Raw genomic sequence first — 23,326 nt, forward strand, 5'->3', positions numbered from 1 at the left:
ATCCTGTATCGTATGATACAATGTTGCGGCTTGGTAAACGATAAGTTCGATGATTAAATTACGAAACATTATATAGAATCCGATTAGTATTTAATTAGAGATAGCGAGGGATTGGATTACTGTGTGTCTACTCCTTGTTATAATGTAACAACACGAAGATTAAAAGACAATTACAATGTGATATCGATTTAAATATAGCGGCGAGTTAATTCTGGAGTTGATCGATCGACTGGGAGAATCATTTATTCATTTTTATTGAACTTATCTCGATCTTTGTGTGCAATTGATCTTATTGTTAGTCATAGCGCGGAGGGGAAGCGCGCGATGGCCGAGGGCTGAGGGACAATCATTTTGCTCCTTTTGTCTGTCATCGTATGTATGCGCTTAAAGGCTAATGTACAACGAATCAGATTCCCGAAGAAAATCGTCTTCGTTAATTCTTTAGTTGCAAACGTATACGAATTGAGATACATTTGCGAAGCAAAATTTTAATACTTCTCGCACTATGTTAATTTATGACATTTTATTGTTAGTTTGCCGATTGAATAAAAGATTATAATTGATGCAACATATTATAATTGCTGCAATTGTAACACACACACACACACACACACACCCGCGCGCGCGCGCTCTTACGATGCAATTTGTATTTCGTTATATATATATGTATGCAAATTCTATACATTTATTCAATATTTTACGATGAAATTTATACCGAGAAAAATGAACGTAAGATCATATTATATGCAGCGCGTTGTATGAAATAAAATTTTGTTTGGCTACAAATTGATAATAAAAGTAAATAAAATTATTTTGTATGTAATACAAAATGGTAAACGCAAGCTGCGTTCATATATACACTGCCGCCATGTTTTTCCAAAACTAACTCGAATGGGCAGACCATAGACATAGTATATCTAGACCGAGTGTTGAGGAGTGGGGGCCAAGGTGCACGTAGAAAAGGACATACTCTGTTCCGTGCCCCTTGCATTAATTGTTAATTTTGATCAATTTATTTCATTATCGTATAATCTTTTGGCAGTATAATCATTGCCTCCCGCCATCATTGTATAAACTATATGTATCGATGGCGGTGCTCGACGCCGGTCATCGAAAATACATGCATGCTCGCCTATTGTATCAGAAATCAGATTTTTCGTAATAATATTAATAATAACACGAATCTTCAATTCGTGTTAGAGGTAGAAGCGCAGTTCCGCGAATATTAAAAATATTCTGCTCTTATAGTATCACGCGTACGTTCGTACGATGAAGAGCAGTATAAGCACAACAAACGTCGGAATAAGCATTTTTAGATGTCGTCGCGTGAAGCGTGACTCGCGATTTTCGACGTGATAAAGAGTACTCACATCATGTTCCATCTTCACCATTTTGAGGGACCTGGACAGGATTGCGGGCCTCCTGATACGAGAAGAAAGACGAGAAGAACCGAGGCGCGGAAACGTCGTTATTATTGCGACGACACGCGAACGATCGATCACAATTCCCTGCGCATACTCGCGTGAACCCCGGACTACGGAGCCTACGAACCGTGATCCGTGATGAGCAGTGAGGAGTGAGGAGCAGTGAGGAGTGTTGGTGAATTGGTGTTGGGGGAATGAAGCAACGGAGTGGAGAGGGAAGAGAGACTACTTGAGTCAACGCTAACCACGAACCGAACAGGCTAATCAATGCCGGGTTTTTCGCGCCTGCGCTGCTCGTCCGTAAACAATTTAATAACAATTTTCTACATGTTTTTAAATTTTTGATTTCTATGCGTTTTCTGTAATAACTTTTCTCTTTCGCAACGTTAAAATTTCTTGTATACAAATATGCATAGACATAGTATATCTAGACCGAGTGTTGAGGAGTGGGGGCCAAGGTGCACGTAGAAAAGGACATAACTCTGTTCTGTGCCCCTTGCGTTCTCTCTCACTCGCATGTAGCATAGCGAAAGAGTACGCTATGCTACGTGCGAGCGAGAAAGAACGCCAGGGGCACGAAACAGAGTATGTCCTTTTCTACGTGCATCTTTACCCCCACTCCTTAAATAAAGGCAAACGCTCGGTCTAGATATACTATATGTCTATGGGCCAGACTCTATCTTCTAGTTAAGCCCTTATCAGACTACATATTGAAGATCGAGATTGAAGATTAAAGATTGAAATTTGACCACTCAGGGCGAAGAAATTTTAGTTCCTTTCCTTCTGATTAGTCAAATTTTAATTTTTAATCTTCGATCTTCAATTTTCCATGCGTAGTCTGATACGGGCTTTAGGGACTCTAACCGAAACATCAGTGCCGCGCCATCTGATGTCGGCGTGTTGAATTACACAACACGGTCTGTGGTCGTGTATCGTATGGTTTGTCGTCCGTTGCCGCTCCGTGTCGCTTGCGTGCGTCAGTGCGTCCCCGCACCAGTGATGCCAGAAATGGGTCCCGCGGCTCACGGCTCAGCAATGGAAAGGGTAACGCATCCAAGCGCGAGCCGCGTACATGTGACACATGTACGCGGTTAGCGCTTGTGTGCGTTACCCCTTCCATTGCTGAGCCGTGAGCCGCGGAGCCCGTTTCTGGCATCACTGACCCGCACCCGTACGTCGGGTACGTCGTCACGTCGTTCAACATTATCATCGTCGTCATCATCGTCGTAATCGTCGTGGATATTTTGTCGTCTACTCTGTTTTCTCTCGCGTGTATTGCTTGCTCCGTAACGTCCGTCGATCCGCATTGACGCAAGGTAAAGTGCAAACAGGACGATCGCGTCTCTCTCGTCATGGTTCTTGTTTGATTTTATGCCAATTTCGTGTCGCTTCCACCGACGAAGATAAGCGTCACCTTCCCGTGTGTATCTTCGCGGTTACCTTATTCGGTAATCAGGTGTACGCGCGATCCTCGCGAAGGAGTCCGCGCTCGTATGCACGTATGCATGTAGATACATATGTTCTGGCTTGACGCTTGACGCGTCATATGTCATATGTTGACGCGTGTGTCGAGCGAGAGATGCGAGTGTCAATTCATGATTGGGTCGTGTGAAACCCAGAGTGCTCTTCCCATGTATGTCTTTTTTTTTTCCTTTTTAGAGAGAAAAAGTAAAGCATATATAAATAGAAAAACTCATGAGAAACACAATTATTTGTTTCATATACATATGATCAAAGTCAAAGTTTTTACTTCCTTAAGTGAGGAGCACTTTATTGGTTAAAGGTGAATAAAATCTTGTTGAACAAAACAGTATAATTTTTAAAGCTTTTGTTTGTTTATATATATATATTTATCAAAAAATTCACACATTTGTGTGTGCGTGTGCGTGTGTGTGTGCGCGCGCGCGCGTGGGTGTGTGTGTATAATACTCTTGCAAGGCAATTTAATTTTATATGTTTGTGTAAACTCTATATATATCTTTTTTAATATTAATAAAGAAAATGTATAGAGTAAATATTACAGAAAAGTGTGTGTAAATCAAAACAATACTTAAAAAAGAAATTAATCTAATTATTTCTGCTTGAAAATTGTTTTCAGAAACTGAAGTAATTATTAACGATTGTGTCGTCTGCCAATAATACTTGCAATTAATAATAACACTTGTAAATCTTTTATAATTTAACTGTTGTGCTTTAAACATGTTGTTGTTAGGAAATGGCTGGAGATATATCTGAATTAACACATTATAAATATGTTGGTCCAAGAATTCTTTCTCCTAAAATGCATCAACCACGGATTCAGGAAGATAGATTTGAGGAGCCTGAAATACGTTTATCGCGGTTTTTATACGTTGGAAAGGAATATGCCAACTATCAGCCTGGATATTGGTTTGTTCATAATTATTTTATAATTAAAAATGTTCCATCTATAGAAGAACTTGCCAGCAATGAGGAAAAGCAACTGGTACCCATAGAACTAATCATAAAAGTAATTATTAGTACAAATTGTACATAATGCGCATCAAAAAATATTTATTCCTATATCTAAGATGAGACTGTTTGTAGGCATTTGAGAGCAATCTTGTTCCACATCCAGAAACTTTGGTATTTGCTCTCGCTGTTTGCTGCAGGCAAAACAAGAGCGAGATGTTGCGTAACGTGGCGTACAATAATGTAGCAAAGATCTGTGCGTCTACACAGGACTTCATCTTGTTTATTAAATTTGTCTCCAAACTGTGCAGGGAGAAAGAGTTGAATTTTATTACGCAAGGCTGGGGTCAAGGTTTGAGGAAGGCTATTAACAATTGGTATCTTTCTAAAGAGCCATTGGACCTAGCAAAATGTGTCACAAAATACAAAAGCAGATATGGTTGGAAGCATAAAGACATTGTCAAGATGGCTCATCCTTCAACCAATAGTCCAGGTAAATGTCCACAAAGCCTTGATTTACAAAAGATTGATAAGAAAAATTGTTATGAAAGAAAAATTAGTAGTGAAAAATGACAAGTGAATTCACTGTTCAATGTTGTAAATTCAATGCTTTTGCCATTTTTTGAGATTTACCAATCTCTTTTGAGATAACACGTACAAATTTATTCTTATTATTTTTTTATTTATGTTTTTACTTATATATAATTTTAATTGATACAGATGATTCTAATTAGATTCCAGTGTAATGACAATTACTAAAAGTTGTCTAAGAATTAATGGTTAAGATAACTTGTAGATGTTAACAGATAACTTATATGCAGTGAAATTACATTATATTGTGATTGATGGTTATAGCTATTTATCGGTAGTATAGAAATGTTACTTAGGCAAGTTAATTATTTAATAGAAAAAGGAGTGATACTGAAATATATAATACACGGCATGGAAAAGACCAAAGCAGCTTTGGAGGACCAATCCGAGAATCCAAATATTAACGAAATACTGAAATACCTACAAAATATAGAAGACTTCAAACATTGTGAAGATGAAGTCCGAGCAGCTGCTCTACTGGAAAGATATGGATACTCACTACAGCACGTACCTGGACATTTGCTAAAATCCAAGGAGGTAAAGTGCTTCAATCTTCTCTCTCTCTCTCTCTCTCTCTCTCTTTCTCTCTAATTATAGAAAGAAATTATAAAAAATTAAAGAATTATATAGAAAAATTGGTTCAAAATTTGCATAATAAAATATATGATCTCTCTCTCTCTCTCTCTCTCTCTCTCTTTCTCTCTAATTATAGAAAGAAATTATAAAAAATTAAAGAATTATATAGAAAAATTGGTTCAAAATTTGCATAATAAAATATATGACTAAAAACAAGCACTTATTTTTTAATGCTATGTAAACGGAAAGAAAATTTTGTTTATCACGATTAGCGTTAATCGATATTTATCAAGCATCGATGGGCTAACATAACGTCTGGCTATTTCGTATCAAGGTTTGGAATTCATTGATATCGTCAATGGATACCATTACACTCTTAAACAATCTGCAAAGGATTAGCAATCTTGGATTATTAGAGTCGGATGGATTGGTAGTCGAGAAAGTAACGGAGCAGCTCACTAATGCAGAACATATAGCGCAAAGTAAAATTCATCCAGCATCAATTTACATCACTTTAAAAAATTATGAAAATTGTGGAAAGTAAGTGCATTTGTGCGCCTTTCTATGGGTGAAAGATTAGACTTAAGATTATACCACTTATATGTATATATATTTTCAAGACCTGTAAGTTACGAGAAGCGAAAAGTCCAAGAATCAGCAAAGAAAACTCTTCCGCCCGTACCTTATCCGAATATCAAAGTAGTAAACACTCTACGCGAAATGTTTGATTTGTCATTTACTGTAAGTCAATTTCTCTTATAGGTTGCATTGCGATACTTGTGAAAGTTCAGTTTAATTATAATCTTATTATTATTATAGTTATTAATATAATAACAATACCGTTACATCATTTTTAGCATCAACAACCCACGAATTTGCGCTACCTAGTGACAATTGGCATGAACAAGCCGATGTTGGAAGGACGTGCTTGGCAGAACGCTAACATGACTGGCGCCGAGACGGGCTGTCTGATCGCGATGATGCTTTTACGTTGCGAAACGAATGTTACCGTAGCGACGTTTAAGCACGTTGGAGTTTACACGGCAGACGTCGACAAGACGCAATCCTGCAGCGACATTTTGACGACATTAAAGAAAATACCAGTTGCAGGTATTAATCTGAGTAAACCCATATTGTGGGCCATGAAGCAAAAGACGAAATACGATATTTTTATCAATGTTGTGGATCAAGTGTATGAAAAGTATGATGAATCTCAGAAAGCCCTCATATCGTACAGAGATGAACTGAAACATCCACAGGCAAAGTAGATGCACATTTTTATTTATTGCATGAATTTCTTAAATTTTAAAAACGGATAAAGACGCGAAATCTTCTTTTTACAGGCTGATTAATTGCAGCATATGCTGTTCCTCAACATATCGTAAGATAAATTGTGACAAAAATATCTTAACAATTAACGGTTTCGACGCTACCGTACCTATTGTCATCCAGGCGTTCTCCCAATCTTTGTTTTAAATGTGAACACACATTAAATCTTTATTCGTAAGTATCATCGATTTACAAAAGATCGTGCGCGCGTTGATTGCACCTCTATATTGTACTTAAGCAGAAAATTCTTCGAAATATTTTTTTTCAATAGGATATGATGCAAGAAGTCGAGCAAAGAAAGGGAGTTTATTCTCTTAAAGCATATTTCGATACAAAAGTGCAGTAATACATTGTTTTGGCAGTTTTAAAAGCCGATTATAGTGAGATTATACTGATTTTTCTTCAAAATCGAGTCAGACTGACAGGAAAACTAATGTGATGAATAGAGATGAAGGAAAGTTGCAAAAAGAGCTTTCATCAATTACTTAAAACAGTGGCAAATTTTGAAGTCTCAAACTATCTCGCTTTTTTTACAAGTTCCGAACATCGGCTTGTATTTGCATATACATAACTGAATCAAATTGTTTAATTTTGCCATCTATTAATTCATTTAAGATCTAACAGAGAGATAATACATTTTGAACGTAGAGTTACAGAGTATTGCAAGTGAACAATGAAGATTGTCGAGAACATACCGCGAGTAGCGCCGTGTACTATTATTGGCGCGTGACAATGATATTAAAATTATCTATTACATGTTCTTAGTGTTAGGGAACAGCTGTGTAGTATTTTCCTTTTTATGTGTAAAAAAAATCAAGTATTTTTTTACTCCGGATTTGGATTTTCGACGATAATACTACTTAAAGTAACTCGGCGATTTTATTTTTAGCGAACATTGGCGCGCGATATCGCATCAATTCGATAATCGTATAAGCAATATATAGGTCAGTTACACATACTTTTTTATTAAGCTGTTGCATATGAAATCTTGTTTTTTATATTTTATTTTATTTTAATAATATATTTGAAATTTGTAAGTACTTTCTTTTTTCTCTCTCTCTCTCTCTCTCTCTCTCTCTCTCTCTCTCTTTTTTTTTCCCTCCCCTGAAACAAGTTGAAATCTTACATTATCATTTGCTGTAAAATTGCTATCAAGGACATGTTACATCGAAGATATTGCTGCTTTTCTCTGTTTTTTTTTCTAGTATTTATAAAGAGAGAGGCAGATACAAAAGATTGTTTGAATCTGAGTTAAATTTAACTTAAACTTTACTTAATTTTTATTTTTATGAGAATGATCGAAAAGAACATAGATATACCGTTACTTAGCTTCAAAGATATTTTTGTGATGTAAGACATTTTAAAAATATCCGAAAGTTTTATATGCAACTGCAATAATCTTTGAAAAAGAAAGAAGTACAATTCAATAGTCCTATGTTCCATAATAGTGCATTATCAGAGACACACTACGCAGCGAAAAGTTAGTTATAAGACTGTACAGCGGATACGGAAACGCGTATCTTAAGTAACATATGGTGCATTTTTTGACTAATATGATAAAGAAAAAGAAAAATCTTATACTCTCTAATATTATATTACGCTCTAATATTATATTGCTTGCTTAATACTGGTTGCCGGTTTACGCTTCTTTGTAATAACGTGCGCGTATCGATAACGTGATCTTATTAGAAAAAACAGAAAAAAGAAACAAAAGTGACACGCTTCTGGTAACCGGTGCGCTTCTGGACAGTTAAAAAATAATAATCTAAAATAAGTAAAACTAAAAAGACAAAAAAAAAGAAGAAAGCGAAAGAGAGAGGCGAACGGTGATGAACATAGGAACGTTGAAAATTTTCCCACTGTGATACGCATTTAGCCCCAAAGAGTTATAGACTTACATTAGTATAATTTTACTGTTACTATCTCATATTTGCCATATCCAAAGTGAAGACAAGCGAGAGACAAATACTAAATACACTACTGAATAATATACTGTGATACGAGATACATTGTTGTTGTTCAAACTAGGGAAATGATATTTAAGGCAACGCGGCCCAGAAGCGCACCGCATTTTATTATATTTGTTGAATTTTAGTCGCTATGCGCGAATGAATTAACGCGTGAATTTTCTGTTGAAAATTCTGTACCATATCTTTCGGCAACGAGCTCTTGATCTACGAATTATCGTCTCGGGTTTTCCCCTTTCGGGTTTTCGCGTATGAGAAGCATATGTACCTCCTTCATACCTGATTGCTAAAAAGTACAGCGTGGATGAACATTCTCAGGTCTCTGAAACAAATTTCAATTAAGTGCTTAACTGTTCACCTGTTCTTTGCAGCTGTCTTCTTGATAATCTGTGGATCAAAAGCTATCAACAGCAATCAACGAATGAATTCTATTTCAATACAACAATGTTTTGGATAGAATGTATAAGTAAATTTGTCTCTTTTAAACGATTTTAAGCACTTTACTTTCCTAATGAAAATAAAATCAAATTCTAGTTAATTCTCTAAAGATTGAAGTCACACTTTTTTGCCAAATTAGGCAAAAAGAAAAAGAAATTGATTTTTTATTGTTGATTGTTGAAAAAGTTTTATCCATACATCACATTGAGAAATTAATTAGCGATAAACTAAGTTTCAAAAAAGAAAAAAGAAGGAATGGAAAACCGATTCTTTCTATCAATATTTTATCAAAACTTCTATGTATTCAATTCAAGATACGTTATATGCAACGATTAAAACATATATAGAAATTTCTTATATAGAAATTTTAAACAAAATTACGTGTTTATGACTCGATGAAAGAAAACCGTTATAAATTTATTGGTAAGGTTCGTATTTCTCAAAAGAAAATTCACACAAACGATTGTTAATCTCGGTTGTGCAGCGTTTTACCGAGAATTTTGTAATAAATTATAATTTATCGAAAGTATTTATCTTGTACTTTTACACATTATTTCTAAACTTGGTGTTTTGTGAGCATTGCGCTCAGAGAAATTATTTATACATTTATTGCGCGCGCACGCACGCACACACACACGTGTCTAAATCGTTTAATGTTCGGTGGGAGAATTTCTAGCGCATTTTTACGAGATAACTTCGTGGCGCGAGAGCAAAAAAAAGATCTGTTTTCGAAAAACGAAACGCGTCTATAGTTACTGAAACGCGAGTTTAAGGATAATATACACGCTACGATCATATTAGTAGCTCAATTGTATTCACTGGCATTAGCGAGTAGGCATTACATAGTATTTGTATATGTATGGGAGTGCGTCTCGCGATCGGGAAGGATTTCGTCTTTCAAGGGCTGCGTCTTCTTTTTTACAACAGACATTTATAATAATCAACCAATTTAATTCTAAACTCAATCGCTAATAGCAATCTTATCATAGTACAATCAGATCTCTTCTATAATCGGATATGTATAATCGTGTGTGTATATACAATATATTACAAAATTATATTAATTATAATATTAAATTTAGCTATAGAGCATTCAATACTTGAAGGCAGAGTGTCATGAGAAATTCGAAAAATATCTCAGAATCGATCCTTCCCGCTTGCGGTGTGCACGCAAATATATGTATTCATTAATATTATTATATAAGAATACGTCCGCGAAGTATATGATATATAGACTGGCGTATATGAAGGAAGAAAACGGAGAAGAAAAGGAAAAAAAAAGAAGAGAAAGCAGTAGTATAGCCAGAACTTGAAGGGAATCACTTATCCACGCTGTTATTTCACAGTCCAGTTGATTTCGGAAGTTGCGCTGTGCAATTAAACACGAAGAAGGAAACAATATGTTAAATGTGTTCATGATAGATGAAGAAAAAAAGATATTTGACGCGTAAAGAGAGAAGAATGAGCGGAAAATAGAAATTCTGCATTACGTAGTTATTATAAAACGGTGATGGAGAGGGAAGAAGAGGATGTAACGAGATGAATCGCGGGACATATGTGTGGCACCAAGTGCGATATACGACGTCTCGGATCATTACTATGTTCTCTAAGCGGGAACAAGTCAGCTTCCTTGCCGAAGACGATCCTCTGAGGTTCCGGATCTAATTTCAATTGATTTCGACCAGGAAGCACACACACATGAACGTACTTTATCCGATTCGTAAGCATTACAGGCATCATTACCGTCTCGAGGCAAATACCTTTAGTATTCGCAAGTCTGCGTAGGACTAAAGAAAACACTGTGAAGAGATATATATTCATACTCGTTAAGGTAGGTAGGTATCTTGAACTCGTTGAAAAAAGATTTATATCGCTCGCTAAATTAATTAATAATTTCGTACATTAATGATTTGTTAACCGAAGGACTTCCATTTTTAATTTCATTCTCTTTTCTTTTTTATTTTCGATCCTCTATCAGTCATATGCAGACTTACGTTTGTGACTAATATAAGTATACACAAGTACGAAAATAATACATCATGTTCCTTAGGATTATACATATTGTATATGAAAGACAAAGTTTATAATTCCATAATTAGTACATTGTCGCTTCAACGATCTAAGAAGAATCTAGAAAAAAAGAAAAGTGCTCAATACCCGTTGTTCGAAGCTTTCGATGCAAATGCCAAAAGTATGAAGAAAAAAAGAAAAGTGAAATCTCTCGAAGAACGGCATATATATTCAATTCTACATGTACAAAAACCGCAATGAAATACCTCGTTACCTTGTTCTCAGTGTAAAATAGTAAGAGCGAATTGTACTAACTTTGCGAGTTACGACGAAAATTGTCCTTCTCGTTGTTCGTGATTCACGCACTGAACGCCTATGTCTTTTGGCCTTACCTTTTTACATACAGAAAGAAAAATCCCAAGTAAAGGCGAAACAAATCGATTCACAGGCGAATAATACCGTCGTTCACTTCAGCTGCTGCCTGTTCAGTGGATTTATGTTAAACGTTTTACACGTTTCGGCATCTCTGAGAAAAAGAGCTTTGAGATTCTTGAGAAACATTCCCCCCGTGTGTATCTCTTAACGTGTATTATTGTATAATCATCATAAAAAAATTACCTTTACAGCGCGAACGTTAATTAAAAATGCTATTCTTACGGCCAACCATCTTTCTTCCCACATATGCTATCAAAGGGATGTGTGTCATAAAAAAAAAAGTAGAAAATATTTTTCAACAATCTCAAAACTTCTTTTCAGATTTTTATGCGTGTATATTAATTTTGCAACGCCCGGAATTATATCGCTGCGAATTGACTTCTCGACTTCTTCTCGTTCTCGTTTTCGTTTTAAGGATAGTATTATTATTATTATTATTATACGTGTACAGATTGCACAATTCGTAAAGCGATATTATTCGGTGATTTGGAAACTGAAGTAAGAGGAATTGTCGTACACATGCTGTGTGGAAAAAGTTTCAAAATTAATCTGTACAACAGGTGAAAACTTTGAGGAAATTATTTGCCGTTTTTAATTCGCAAATTAACGATTTTTTCGTAATTTTTAAGAATTAGTCTGCAGTGTCGTGCGATAAATTACATTTTAAACGAATAAAATGAGATGTGTAGCTGAATAGCATGATATCGCAATAATTAAATTGAAATTATTCTATTTATTTTTATCGCGTGAACAACACTTGATTGCGATTGTGATTATTCCGCGATATCAAATCCTCGAAATGTTGTAGCGTTTACTTTCGTAAAAAAAAAAAAAAGTAGGCAACAACTGTTTGGATCGTAATTCAAGATCGCAAAACTTTTCCAACACAGCTATAAATTCCCCATTCTATCGATATTATTTTTGTATCTAAATAAATTCGTGAAAAATACGTAAGCGCCTAGTATCTTGTTCCGAGTGAATTAATGTGTTCGGAAAGTTCCATTCGGAGGAGCGAATTATGTTATCATCATCGTGTCTGTTAATGGTTGTATTCTGATATGCAAAATAGGAGCGAAAGAATTTATATTAAGTAAGAAACTGATTATGTCTATACAAACTCCGTGCTGTTTTTGTTACACATCATTAAAAAATTGAACGTCATTAAATAAATTTCTCAGAACTCAAAAGGATCTTTCACTTTATTTACTGTATCGACAAATCGATAGAATAATTAGAATAGATTAGAAGAGCTTCGATTAATCTGAAATGGACCTTCTTCCTCTAGCAAGAAAGGATCACCGATAATTTGTACAAGAGTTTTGGAAAAACTATTAACATTTATGTATGACCGAACGGATATCAAGCTCTAAGAAACTTTCTAAAGACTATAAACAACATTCGCGTGTCACCTTTGCACGTATATCGCGTTTGAAGATATATAGATAGATATAGGTAATGGAAAATTTTAAATATTTTGATAAATATTAAAGAATGTTTGTACGGTTTACTGAAAAAAATCTTTATTCTTACGATATTGATACATGTTTGCGCTCACACACGTAGAGACTGGGCTACATTGTACACAGTACGATGTAACTCGATGGCAGTATACGAGTTACAAGCCCGTGCGCGTATCCGCGCATTCACCATTCACTCTCTCACGCATACTCGCGAACAAACCTTTAACGCGCTTTGCTCCGCGATTAATCGATTATCATTATTACACTTAATGGGACATACAAAACAACTCGAAATAAATTAACGACGCAGTGGAGTCAATGTATGTGTATGTGTGTATGTGTTTGTCGCGGGGGAGGAATGAGCAGAGCGTCGGAAAGATCCCTCCCCCGGCCCTCTTACGCCAGGTTGTTCTCCCTCCCTCTCTCTCTCTCTCTCTCTTTCTCTCTCCATCGAGAGGGTTAAATTCCTCCTTAGCAAACACAATACAGAGACTGGCTGACGATGATTTCCATACGACAATACCTTCGTTCCTATATTGGCATCGTACAATTCAAAATCGAACGAGTCAAGCGCAATCGAATGAAGCACAATAAAACGAAATCTTCAAACAACAATGTGTATTGCACATATCTCTAAATTTGCATACATCATTAAACTTTCGTTTTATTATAATCCGATCGAGCGCGGAGTTCTCTCGTCCGCATCTTGTATGTACATAGTCGAGCGATCAATTTACAACGCAAGATAGAATTGCTCATTCAAAGAAAAGGCGAGACGATGTTAGGACCGATATAAACAATTATTAAAATTTTCTATATATTAATAAATATTTAACGTATTTATAACGTATATTTGTCCAAGTACTCTTACGTGGAGTGTACGAAAAATCCGACGAGACATCCCGGCATCCTCAGCACTTTCTCGCACTTTTCTTAAATGTACATTGACGATTTACAACAAAGACTCGTATATTTCTCACTGCACATTTAGCTTCAAATGTCTTTCTAACCTAAGTGTCTTAAATTTTAGATATGCTACACATTATCTAGGGGAAATTTAGAGAACCAGACAGTCACACTTTTAAAGCTAAACGTACGGTGAGAACCGTATCCATCCCTTTCTCAGCTTTTCGTAATTATTGTGTATTAACGACACTTCTGTAAAGTATTTGCTCGTGGAGGCGAGTAATCAGTCCAAACCGCGAACCGAAGGGAGCGGGATCGGCGGCTTGCAGTTAAAGCTCGTCCTTGACATCTTCATCGTCACCGCCGCTGGTAGGTGGGACACCGCCTGCGCCCTGATACAACTTGGCGATGATCGGCTGAACGATATCGCTAAGCTCCTTCTTTTGTTTCTTGTATTCTTCTGGATCGGTGTCCTGATTCTCCTCCAACCACTTGATCTTCTCCTCGATCGCTTCCTCCATCGTAGTCTTGTCCGCATCGCTCACTTTCGAACCGAGCTTTTCCTTGTCGGCCAATTGATTCTTGAGCGAATACGCGTACGACTCGAGCTCATTGCGCGCTTCCACTCGCTCTTTAAGCTTCTTATCGTCATCGGCGAACTTCTCTGCATCCTTGATCATCCGTTCGATGTCGTCGGGCGTCAGGCGGTTCTGGTCATTCGTGATGACGATCTTTTCACGATTGCCAGTGCCCTTGTCTTCGGCGGACACTTGCAGAATACCGTTGGCATCGATCTCGAAGGTTACTTCAATCTGCGGTATACCGCGCGGCGCCGGCGGAATGCCGGTCAGATCAAACTTGCCGAGCAAATGATTGTCCTTTGTCATGGGACGCTCGCCTTCGTACACCTGAATCGTGACGGTGTGCTGACTGTCGGACGCCGTGGAAAAGATCTGAGATTTCTTCGTGGGAATGACTGTATTTCTGCGCAAATAAATGAGAAATGTCACGTTTCATCTCATCGTTTTACCACTTCGCGCGTAAATTTGACGAATTAATCAACTAATAATCCAAATATTGAAGAATTTAATGACGATCCGATAAAAACAAAGTTGTTTTTTTTTAAGTTTGCAAATTTATGTAGAAATATATTATATTAAAAAAATAATACACTGCTGTATGTATCTGCTTGAAAAAGCGCTCCCTGAATAAAACTTTTATAATTAAGATTACACACACAAAACCGCTTAGAATCATTTCGATCAATATATAATCGAAGGTATTTACCTTGGAATGAGTTTAGTCATCACACCTCCGACAGTTTCAATACCCATGGTGAGAGGATTAACATCGAGAAGTACAATAGCATCAGTGTCCTGTTCTCCGGAGAGCACACCAGCTTGTACAGCGGCACCATAAGCGACGGCTTCATCGGGGTTAATGCCCCGCGACGGTTCCTTGCCGCCAAAAAATTCCTTAACCAACTGCTGAACTTTCGGAATCCTAGTCGAACCGCCGACCAAAACAATCTCGTCTACATCTTTCTTGCTCATGTCAGAATCCTCCAGAACTTTCTGCACAGGTTTCAAGGTACTTCGGAAGAGGTCCATGTTCAGCTCCTCAAATTTGGCACGGGTCAACGTCTCGGAGAAGTCCTCGCCCTCGAAGAACGATTCAATTTCAATCCTAACCTGTAACAATTATAAATATATAATAATCGCGCTCGATAAATGAGAAAAGGCAAGAAAATATGATCGTATATATCTAAAACATGTAAATAAATATAGAAAGAAAGAGACATATACGATATACCTGATGGCTAGCACTGAGCGCTCGCTTGGCCTTTTCGACTTCGCGACGCAGTTTTTGCACAGCTCGGTTGTCCTTGCGGATATCCTTGCCCTTCTTCTTCTTATACAATTTGATGAAATGATCCATTACGCGCTGATCGAAGTCTTCGCCACCCAAGTGGGTGTCGCCATTAGTAGCGACGACCTCAAATACACCATTGTCGATGGTAAGCAGACTCACGTCGAAGGTACCGCCGCCCAAATCAAATACCAGCACGTTCTTCTCGCCATCTTTCTTGTCCAGACCGTACGCAATCGCGGCGGCAGTCGGCTCATTGATAATCCTCATTACGACCAGACCAGAGATCGTTCCAGCGTCCTTAGTCGCCTGTTTCGAAAGTCGAGCGTTATAATCAACAGAATGGATTTGTCGCGAAAACAAATATCGTTTTCTCGATATGAAATACATTAACCAGTACATAAACTTGAAGATTCAATATATGCTTGCGCTTAAGAGATATTTTTCTCTCTCTCATCACATTTCAAAACATAGATTATCAATACTACACCTGTCTTTGTGCGTCATTAAAGTAAGCCGGCACGGTGACCACAGCATGAGTGACTTTCTTGCCGAGATATGCCTCGGCGGTCTCCTTCATCTTGCCCAGCACCATAGCTGAAATCTCCTCGGGCGCGAACACCTTCTCACCCTGGCTAGTCTCGACCTTGATGTGCGGTTTACTGTTCTTCTCGATGACAGGGAACGGGAAGAATTTCACATCGTGCTGCACAGTCGGGTCCGACCACTCACGGCCGATCAACCGTTTAGCATCGAACACAGTGTTCTCCGGATTCGTCGTCAGTTGATTCTTGGCAGCGTCGCCGATCAGACGTTCACCGTCGTTGGTGAACGCCACGTAAGACGGCGTGATACGGTTACCCTGATCGTTGGCTATTATCTCCACGCGGCCGTTCTTGTAAACCCCAACGCTAAAAGGCGCGCATAATGTTTGATCAATTTGCTTGGAAAGAGAAAAGAAAAATTACGAGTCATCGTTCTCGATGGTTGCAATATCATCGCGTACTCACCAGGAATAGGTCGTACCCAGATCAATTCCTATCACCGTACCAATATCTTCCTTCTCTTTATCCTCCTTCGCGATTGTGGCGACTGAGAGCAGCCCCACCATCAGCAGTAGAGCTTTGCCTTCCTTCATGGTTTAGCGTGTAAACTTTACCTATATAATTTAACAAATTACTAATAATAATAATCATCATCATAGAATTAATGCACGGGCGAGAGTGCAATTTTTCTTTAATCTACACGAATTTCCCTATACAAACATATCACTTCTTTAGTACTAATAACTAGTATGACATTTATTAGAGATCTTAATAGTTTTTTTTTTTTATATATGTATAATTAGATTTTATCATGTAGTTCAACTATTATATATCTGTAACTTAAAATATTAATTATTAATAATTAACAAAATATAATACTTAAAATTAATAAATATTTATCAAAATAAATTTTAGTTTAACAATAAATTAAAACGATATAAAAATAAATCTTATTCGAATAAACTTCGCTTTGTAAGACGCTTCGATAAGCAACGTGTTTTCTCTCTCTTTTTTTTTTTTTTTTTTTTTTTTTTTTTTTTTTTTTCAATGGGTCTTTAGCTTTATACATTTGGTACCATATCGATACATCTGCTGACGCGTAAATGACCTTTTAATTTTCGCAAAATTGCTTCGAGACATTTCAATATGCTTCAATTTGCTCGATTAAATAGTTACATAAATTAATAAGAGATTAGTTGTTACACGACTTTCGGCTCGATAAGCGTGTCACGCGTCATCTCTTCAGAGATTCAACATATCGCAACGCATCATGACCAATGGATTGACCAAGATTATTCGCGAATGTCTTTATACAGTGGAAAGAACACGCGGAAATTTCCACGAGTTTCGACCGGAGACCGGAGACATATCGAGCGACTCGTGATCAAACGTGGCAGAAGGCTCGCGCGCAGCGATTCCCAAATATGAAGAAAAGAAGTTTGAATTAGCAAAAAACGTACAACAATAACATGCAATCGAAAAATAATCGAGAAAGATCATCGTTTTGAAATCTGCGTCAGCTGCGAGCGACAATTTACGGCAGGAGATATCTAAGATGCAAGATTCAAGATCCAAGATTCTCATGCAGAACGTTCTCGTACCAACGAGACCCGCATCGAATCCCGGTTGACGTCGGTCGATACGTCAATTTAAGCGAAGCCTCTCGAGCCGAGACGAGGTTTTGGAAGTGGAAGTGATATTCGAAATGGAGAATTCGCTTACCAACAGAATATATATCGTCGGTTTGCTCCGCCGAAAGTCCTTTGACGCGCGTTACTTGCGAAGAGAGATCCTCGATACCTCCAGCGAACGGTAAAACGATGACTGATGACGATTCCGACTCGCGGCCGGGATATTAACGGGAATATTTCGTCGTGGCCGGCGCCGATTGGCCGGCGTCGACGGAAGACGACGGCATCGATTGGTCGGACGTGCGTACAGTTGGCCGCGCCTTATTGGCCCACGTCACGATCCCATACTTTTCAGAACCTTCACCAGTCGTCGCGATTCGCCCGTGGTTGATAAGATACGGCAGACGGAACACGTGGACACCATTCCGGAGAGTTCGCGGTCTCGCTCTCGCTCTCGCTCTCGCTCTGTCTCGCATCCTCGACGTCTCACGGTTCTCTCATCGACGAGTATCGATAGTTTGCATCAGCTAAATATCGCGAGACGGGTATCTAGCATGACTATCGATATTCTTAAATAATGCTTTCACTGCAAATTCATGCGTTTAGGATTTTTTTATAGTCTAAATCTAAACTACAGTTGCAAAATTAAAGATGCGCGAAGAGAATAAATCCTTGAAGGAAATATTAAGCATATTGCTACGTATACTTGATTGATCATTCTTATCTATGCATCATTGATAATTGACAATCTGCTTTCAGATAAAGATGTTTTCTTGTAAGATATATAATACAAAAATATATAAACTTTTTTAAACTTTTCGACGAAGAAGAAACATGAATTTCGTTGGAAGAGTTATTTATAAACGAAGAAGACAGCCGAATTTTTAATAGATATTTTCAGATTTTCAGTCATTAGCATTAATGTGCGTGATAATATTGCTTTAAAAATATAAAAAGATGTCATTTTGATGTAAAATATAATACACGTATAAAAATTTTATTTGAATGTTTTCAGGATAAAAAAAATAATGAGTTTCACTGAAATAATTATTTAATGTATATTTAAATAAAGTATGATTTTATAATGTTTTGAACAAATTTTGTATGAAGTAAATAAAAATAAATCTAAATATTCCCCCCTTTTTAATCATGAGAACAAAAACCTCTGAATCTTATTCGAAAAGAAGAAGTCATGATATATTTGATGTAATTGTACTTCTATGTTTACATCATTTTTATAGAGTCGTAAAAAAATATTGTGTTTGAACACTATTGTTTTGAATTATTTTGATAATTGAGGAGATCCAGGCAACATTGCAGGAGGTTGCTTAAAACAATCACACTTCCAGGGATGCATAGAATCGTGAAAAAAACGCTGGGTTGCCCATGTCCATCAAGGGAATTACTTCGAAAGAGACTGTGAAAACTAAGATTTAGAGTAAACAATTCTTTTTTTATCGACGAATTCCCAAACTTTTGGGAAGCATTCCGCGCGCGTGCGCGCGTGTGTGTGTATTTATAATTTATTTATTTGACTTATATATATATATATATATACAATCATATGTGTATAAATATTGTTATGGGATAAAATAAAAAAGCAAAAGAATAAAAAGATTTCTGTCACATTTTTTTCTTTCCTTCGATAATTTAAAAAGAGAAATTTATTCGAAATTTATTTTATTGAAATATCTTATATATAATGGAGTTGCCATCTATTAGTATGTACCCTATTAATGTTTGTATCGTATATCTGTGTACGATTCACTTTCTAGTTATGTCTTAAATAGTCGAAATAACAAGAATGTTTTTTTTTCAGTTTATTGTACAAAATCAAACAGGCATTGTACAAGATTATATGTGAAATAAATAGCCGCGGATGAACGTGTTATTCCAGTTGTGCTTCGCGCGCACCGCGACATTCAGTGTAACGTGGTGTAACGGTATCCGCCCGTTATCTCAGGTAACAGGTAGTGAGTTAAGTGAAACGTCTGTTCGTAATAACGCACCATCTTACATCATTATTTCATTAGCATTATAACACAAAGGCACTATTTAACAAAAATGAATGATGAAATAAAATGATATCGTCGTCGATAGCGCACATTCTGTGATATAGAATTTGTAAAATTTGTCATATTAAAATTTAATCCCTTGCCAATTAAAATTTATCTCTCTGCATAAAAATTAATTTTTCCTATGATTATAACTATATTATTCATAATATTAAATAATATTATTCATCATATGCTAAATTTAATTAAAATCTGAAAATGATATTAAATAAATAAATTTTTTTAATATCATAATATTATTTATTATAATAATAATTAAGTTAGTATGATGAATAATTTTATATACATATATACATATATACTCGTGTGTGTATATATATACACACACACACACGCACACATACACATACACATATTTATATCTATATGCACTACTGAAAAAAATAGAAAACACTTTTCGCTACTTACTACGCTAAAAATTGAGCTATTTTCAAACTGCTGAAACTCGGCGAAAAAGCATTTTGAGGCATAAAGTATCAATCTTAATGTGTGTACTATAGACAGTTTTTACAAATTCTTTTATCCTTTCAATTCTGTGCCATAAAAAAGAATTTCTAAAAAATATAGATTTAGTTTCGAAATTGTGTAACTCGACTAAAAAAAATCATAGGAAAATATTTTAAAAAAAGTGTTTTGTAGACAAAATTTTATAGTTTATGTAACTTGACCTATATTTTTCGAAAAAAATTTTTTTATCGAGTGGCAGAATGTCAAAAACATGTAATTTCAAAGAACAAAACAATGTATTCCTTTTTTAAAACACAGAACAAGATAAAAAATTTTTTTTGAACCCCCTAACTGACGCGTTAGAGTTGAAACTTCAAGCTTCAAAATGCTTTTTTAATTTTTCGTCTACGATGATTTTTCGCCGAGTTTCAGCGGTTTGTAAATAGCCCAATTTTTAGCATATAAAGTGTTTCCCTTCTTTTTTTTTTTTTTTTTTTTTAAGTGTATTTATATAATTTTTAATAATTATTAGTAATTATAACTTGCTTTTCGACTGCAGCATATCCAAGATCAATGGCGTAAAATATGTTATGATACAGTCAGCACCCGCTCTTCTCATGGAAAGTAATATTTCGTTCAGCACGTTCTCCAAATTTATCGCGCCGTTTTGTGCACCATGATATAGCATGGCATATTCTCCCGACACTTGATACACAAATATAGGATATTGCGGATGTGCATCCTTCGTATGCCGTACCACGTCCAAATAAGGCAGTCCTGGCTTTACCATCAACATATCTGCTCCTTCATCTACATCTCTTGCCTTTCGAAAAAATAAAATAGCATATATTACACATATATAAAAATATCAATTTCTTCTGTGAATTTAATGTCAAGTGCAAAAAAGAAATTACAAATATAATTTTGAATATGTGATTATTATATATTTGATATATTTAAATATAATTTAACAGAATGAGATATTATACATTTATATAGATTTTAGTTTCCTTATAAATATGTCAGAAATATTATGTGAATAATGAGTGAAAAATTAATACAATAATAAGCAAAAACTTACAGCAGCTCTAGCTGCCAAACCGTTGCTACCAGGTGGCAACTGATAGCACTTGCGATCGCCGAACTTGGGAGCAGACTGCGATGCGTCCCGGAAAGGTCCGTAAAGCCCTGACGCGAATTTTACAGCATATGATAAAACTGCTACTTTATTTGAATATCCAGCAGCAGCTAGACTCTGTTTTATTGCACTTATCCTGCCATCCATCATGTCGGACGGTGCAACAATTTGTGCGCCTGTAATGGGTTACAAACATTTTTGAAGTAATTATTATATAGATAATTATATCTTAAAGAAAATTTTTAGAATGTATGAACTTTTTTTTACCAGCTTTTGCATACGACACAGCTATTTCAGCAATCCTTTGAATACTGTCTGCATTATTTATGCTACCATCGTTTTTTAGAATACCGCAGTGTCCATGAATTGTATATGGACATAAACAAACGTCACATGCTACCAATAAATTGGGAAACTTTTTTCGCAATAATGGTACAGCTTGAATAATAGGATTTCTTGCACTGTCGGCGTTGCTTCCAATTTCGTCCTAAAAAAAATTGATAGAATTTTAAAAAAAACTTTCTCATTAAATATTTAATTGCAGTTAAAAACATATAGTTAAAAATTTAGAAATTATTACAAAAAATAAAATAAGATAATTAGTATATTCCAATATATTTTTATGTTATTTCAGAGAAACTTTTTTTTCTCTCTCTTTCTATATTATTGCAATTCGTTAATATTACTTTATCAAGATGTTGCGATACGCCAAATAATAAGACAGACTGCAGTCCTTTGGCAATTAAAGGTTGCAACATGTTCTCCAACTGATTAATGCCATAACGGTATACACCAGGCATACTATTAATGGCGTCTTTATTAGTTTTCTCATCCCTAGAAATACAAAAGTCACATTTCCATAATATTGCAATTAGCAGAAATATATATACAAATGAATAAATTTTTAGATTACGCATATTTGATAGAAAGATGTATGTAGAAAATATATGTTTGCATAAATTATATTATTTAGATAGAGCAATCAGATATCATACTTACGATACGAATATAGGATACATAAGATTATTGACAGTGATCTCTATATTTGGAGATTGCCACTGTCGTAAGACAGGATGAAAAATTCCACTATGAAGAGTATGCTTAGCTGGAACCGTCGTCATTTTCATCGCTTTCCAATCTCTCCTTTGTGCTTACAGTATATATTCGCAATGACTCTTACAGCTACACGTAATGACCACTTGATTTTATCAGTGCGATACTTGGACAATCCAATGTGCAAACATGTTGTCTCAAGTAAATATGTAATATATTATCACGACTGATTATATATAAAGTCAATAGCAAGTAAAAGATTTTCTTCTTCCTCCCTAATAATGAAGAGCTGGTCAAACGCAAGACTGGCTAAATTGAGAGCTTTATGAACGTGCCATATTCAATTGGCATGGAATAACATTAGGAAATTCGTAAACGGAGCCGAGAATAATGCATAATAAGCGTGAGTAGCGTGACACGCAGAAAATTTCTCATTCCGCGCTCCAATCTACGATTTTCGCAAGTGATGTGATGTAACGCATGAAAATTGCAAAATATTTTAAACCAACGAATGAGATATGAAAAAATATTTTCTTTGTTCTCGCGTGTCATGATGCTCAATAATAATTCTTATCTCGCGAAATATATTATTATTTGTAATATATATTATTATTTGTAATCGCGCGCAACCGGCGATTTTAGATATTTCGCAAAGATTGTATCAAAACTCGACCAATCGGAGCAAAAAGGGAAGATAGTTTTCCGCGTTCCGATTGGCTGCGCCATCACGATTTCACGCTGATAGTCCAAACATATAATATTTTCGAACATAGCAGGGGTGCGTTCCGTTTCACGCATTGAGCGCATAAATCGCCTGGAAATCTATAATATATGTTACGTGAACTATAGATTTCCAGGCGATCTATGCGCTCAATGCGTGAAACGGAACGCACCCCTGCTATGTTCGAAAATATTATATGTTTGGACTATCAGCGTGAAATCGTGATGGCGCAGCCAATCGGAACGCGGAAAACTATCTTCCCTTTTTGCTCCGATTGGTCG

At 36.1% G+C, this 23,326-nt stretch overlaps 3 protein-coding genes across 9 annotated transcripts; 1 reads left to right on the forward strand and 2 right to left on the reverse strand.

Annotated features, from left to right (window-relative positions):
- The first annotated feature begins 2,546 nt into the window (after nucleotides 1–2,546).
- LOC115245211 (60 kDa SS-A/Ro ribonucleoprotein-like) lies at nucleotides 2,547–12,382 on the forward strand. 5 transcript variants are annotated; one of them, XM_029823403.1, is made up of 9 exons: nucleotides 2,547–2,740; nucleotides 3,637–3,912; nucleotides 3,990–4,347; nucleotides 4,762–4,982; nucleotides 5,356–5,561; nucleotides 5,642–5,762; nucleotides 5,879–6,285; nucleotides 6,365–6,524; nucleotides 6,622–12,382. In XM_029823403.1, the coding sequence occupies exons 2-8, from the start codon at nucleotides 3,640–3,642 to the stop codon at nucleotides 6,495–6,497; spliced, it is 1,719 nt and encodes a 572-aa protein (XP_029679263.1). In that variant the 5' UTR covers nucleotides 2,547–2,740; nucleotides 3,637–3,639; the 3' UTR covers nucleotides 6,498–6,524; nucleotides 6,622–12,382. The 5 variants fall into 5 exon arrangements, with proteins under 5 accessions (XP_029679263.1, XP_029679267.1, XP_029679266.1 ...); XM_029823407.1 differs by having other exon boundaries at nucleotides 2,548–2,740; nucleotides 3,690–3,912; XM_029823406.1 differs by lacking the exon at nucleotides 2,547–2,740 and adding an exon at nucleotides 2,752–2,872.
- Nucleotides 12,383–12,698: 316 nt separating this feature from the next.
- On the reverse strand, nucleotides 12,699–17,839 carry LOC115245210 (endoplasmic reticulum chaperone BiP). Its single transcript, XM_029823402.1, has 6 exons — nucleotides 17,703–17,839; nucleotides 16,446–16,594; nucleotides 15,926–16,346; nucleotides 15,379–15,744; nucleotides 14,854–15,257; nucleotides 12,699–14,550 (listed from the first exon to the last, which is right to left on the reverse strand). The coding sequence occupies exons 2-6, from the start codon at nucleotides 16,571–16,573 to the stop codon at nucleotides 13,896–13,898; spliced, it is 1,974 nt and encodes a 657-aa protein (XP_029679262.1). The 5' UTR covers nucleotides 16,574–16,594; nucleotides 17,703–17,839; the 3' UTR covers nucleotides 12,699–13,895.
- Nucleotides 17,840–18,806: 967 nt separating this feature from the next.
- Nucleotides 18,807–22,913, reverse strand: LOC115245212 (delta-aminolevulinic acid dehydratase). Of its 3 annotated transcripts, none has more exons than XM_029823409.1 (6): nucleotides 22,271–22,913; nucleotides 21,958–22,105; nucleotides 21,539–21,758; nucleotides 21,215–21,447; nucleotides 20,680–20,956; nucleotides 18,807–19,028 (listed from the first exon to the last, which is right to left on the reverse strand). In XM_029823409.1, exons 1-6 carry the CDS (start codon nucleotides 22,396–22,398, stop codon nucleotides 18,949–18,951), a joined length of 1,086 nt encoding a protein of 361 aa, XP_029679269.1. In that variant the 5' UTR covers nucleotides 22,399–22,913; the 3' UTR covers nucleotides 18,807–18,948. The 3 variants fall into 3 exon arrangements, with proteins under 3 accessions (XP_029679269.1, XP_029679268.1, XP_029679270.1); XM_029823408.1 differs by having other exon boundaries at nucleotides 18,807–19,037; XM_029823410.1 differs by lacking the exon at nucleotides 18,807–19,028 and adding an exon at nucleotides 19,419–19,662 and having other exon boundaries at nucleotides 22,271–22,912.
- Nucleotides 22,914–23,326: the final 413 nt, after the last annotated feature.

This window comes from Formica exsecta, unplaced genomic scaffold (assembly GCF_003651465.1).
Source record: "Formica exsecta isolate Colony F162 unplaced genomic scaffold, ASM365146v1 scaffold928, whole genome shotgun sequence".
Classification (NCBI taxonomy): domain Eukaryota; kingdom Metazoa; phylum Arthropoda; class Insecta; order Hymenoptera; family Formicidae; genus Formica; species Formica exsecta.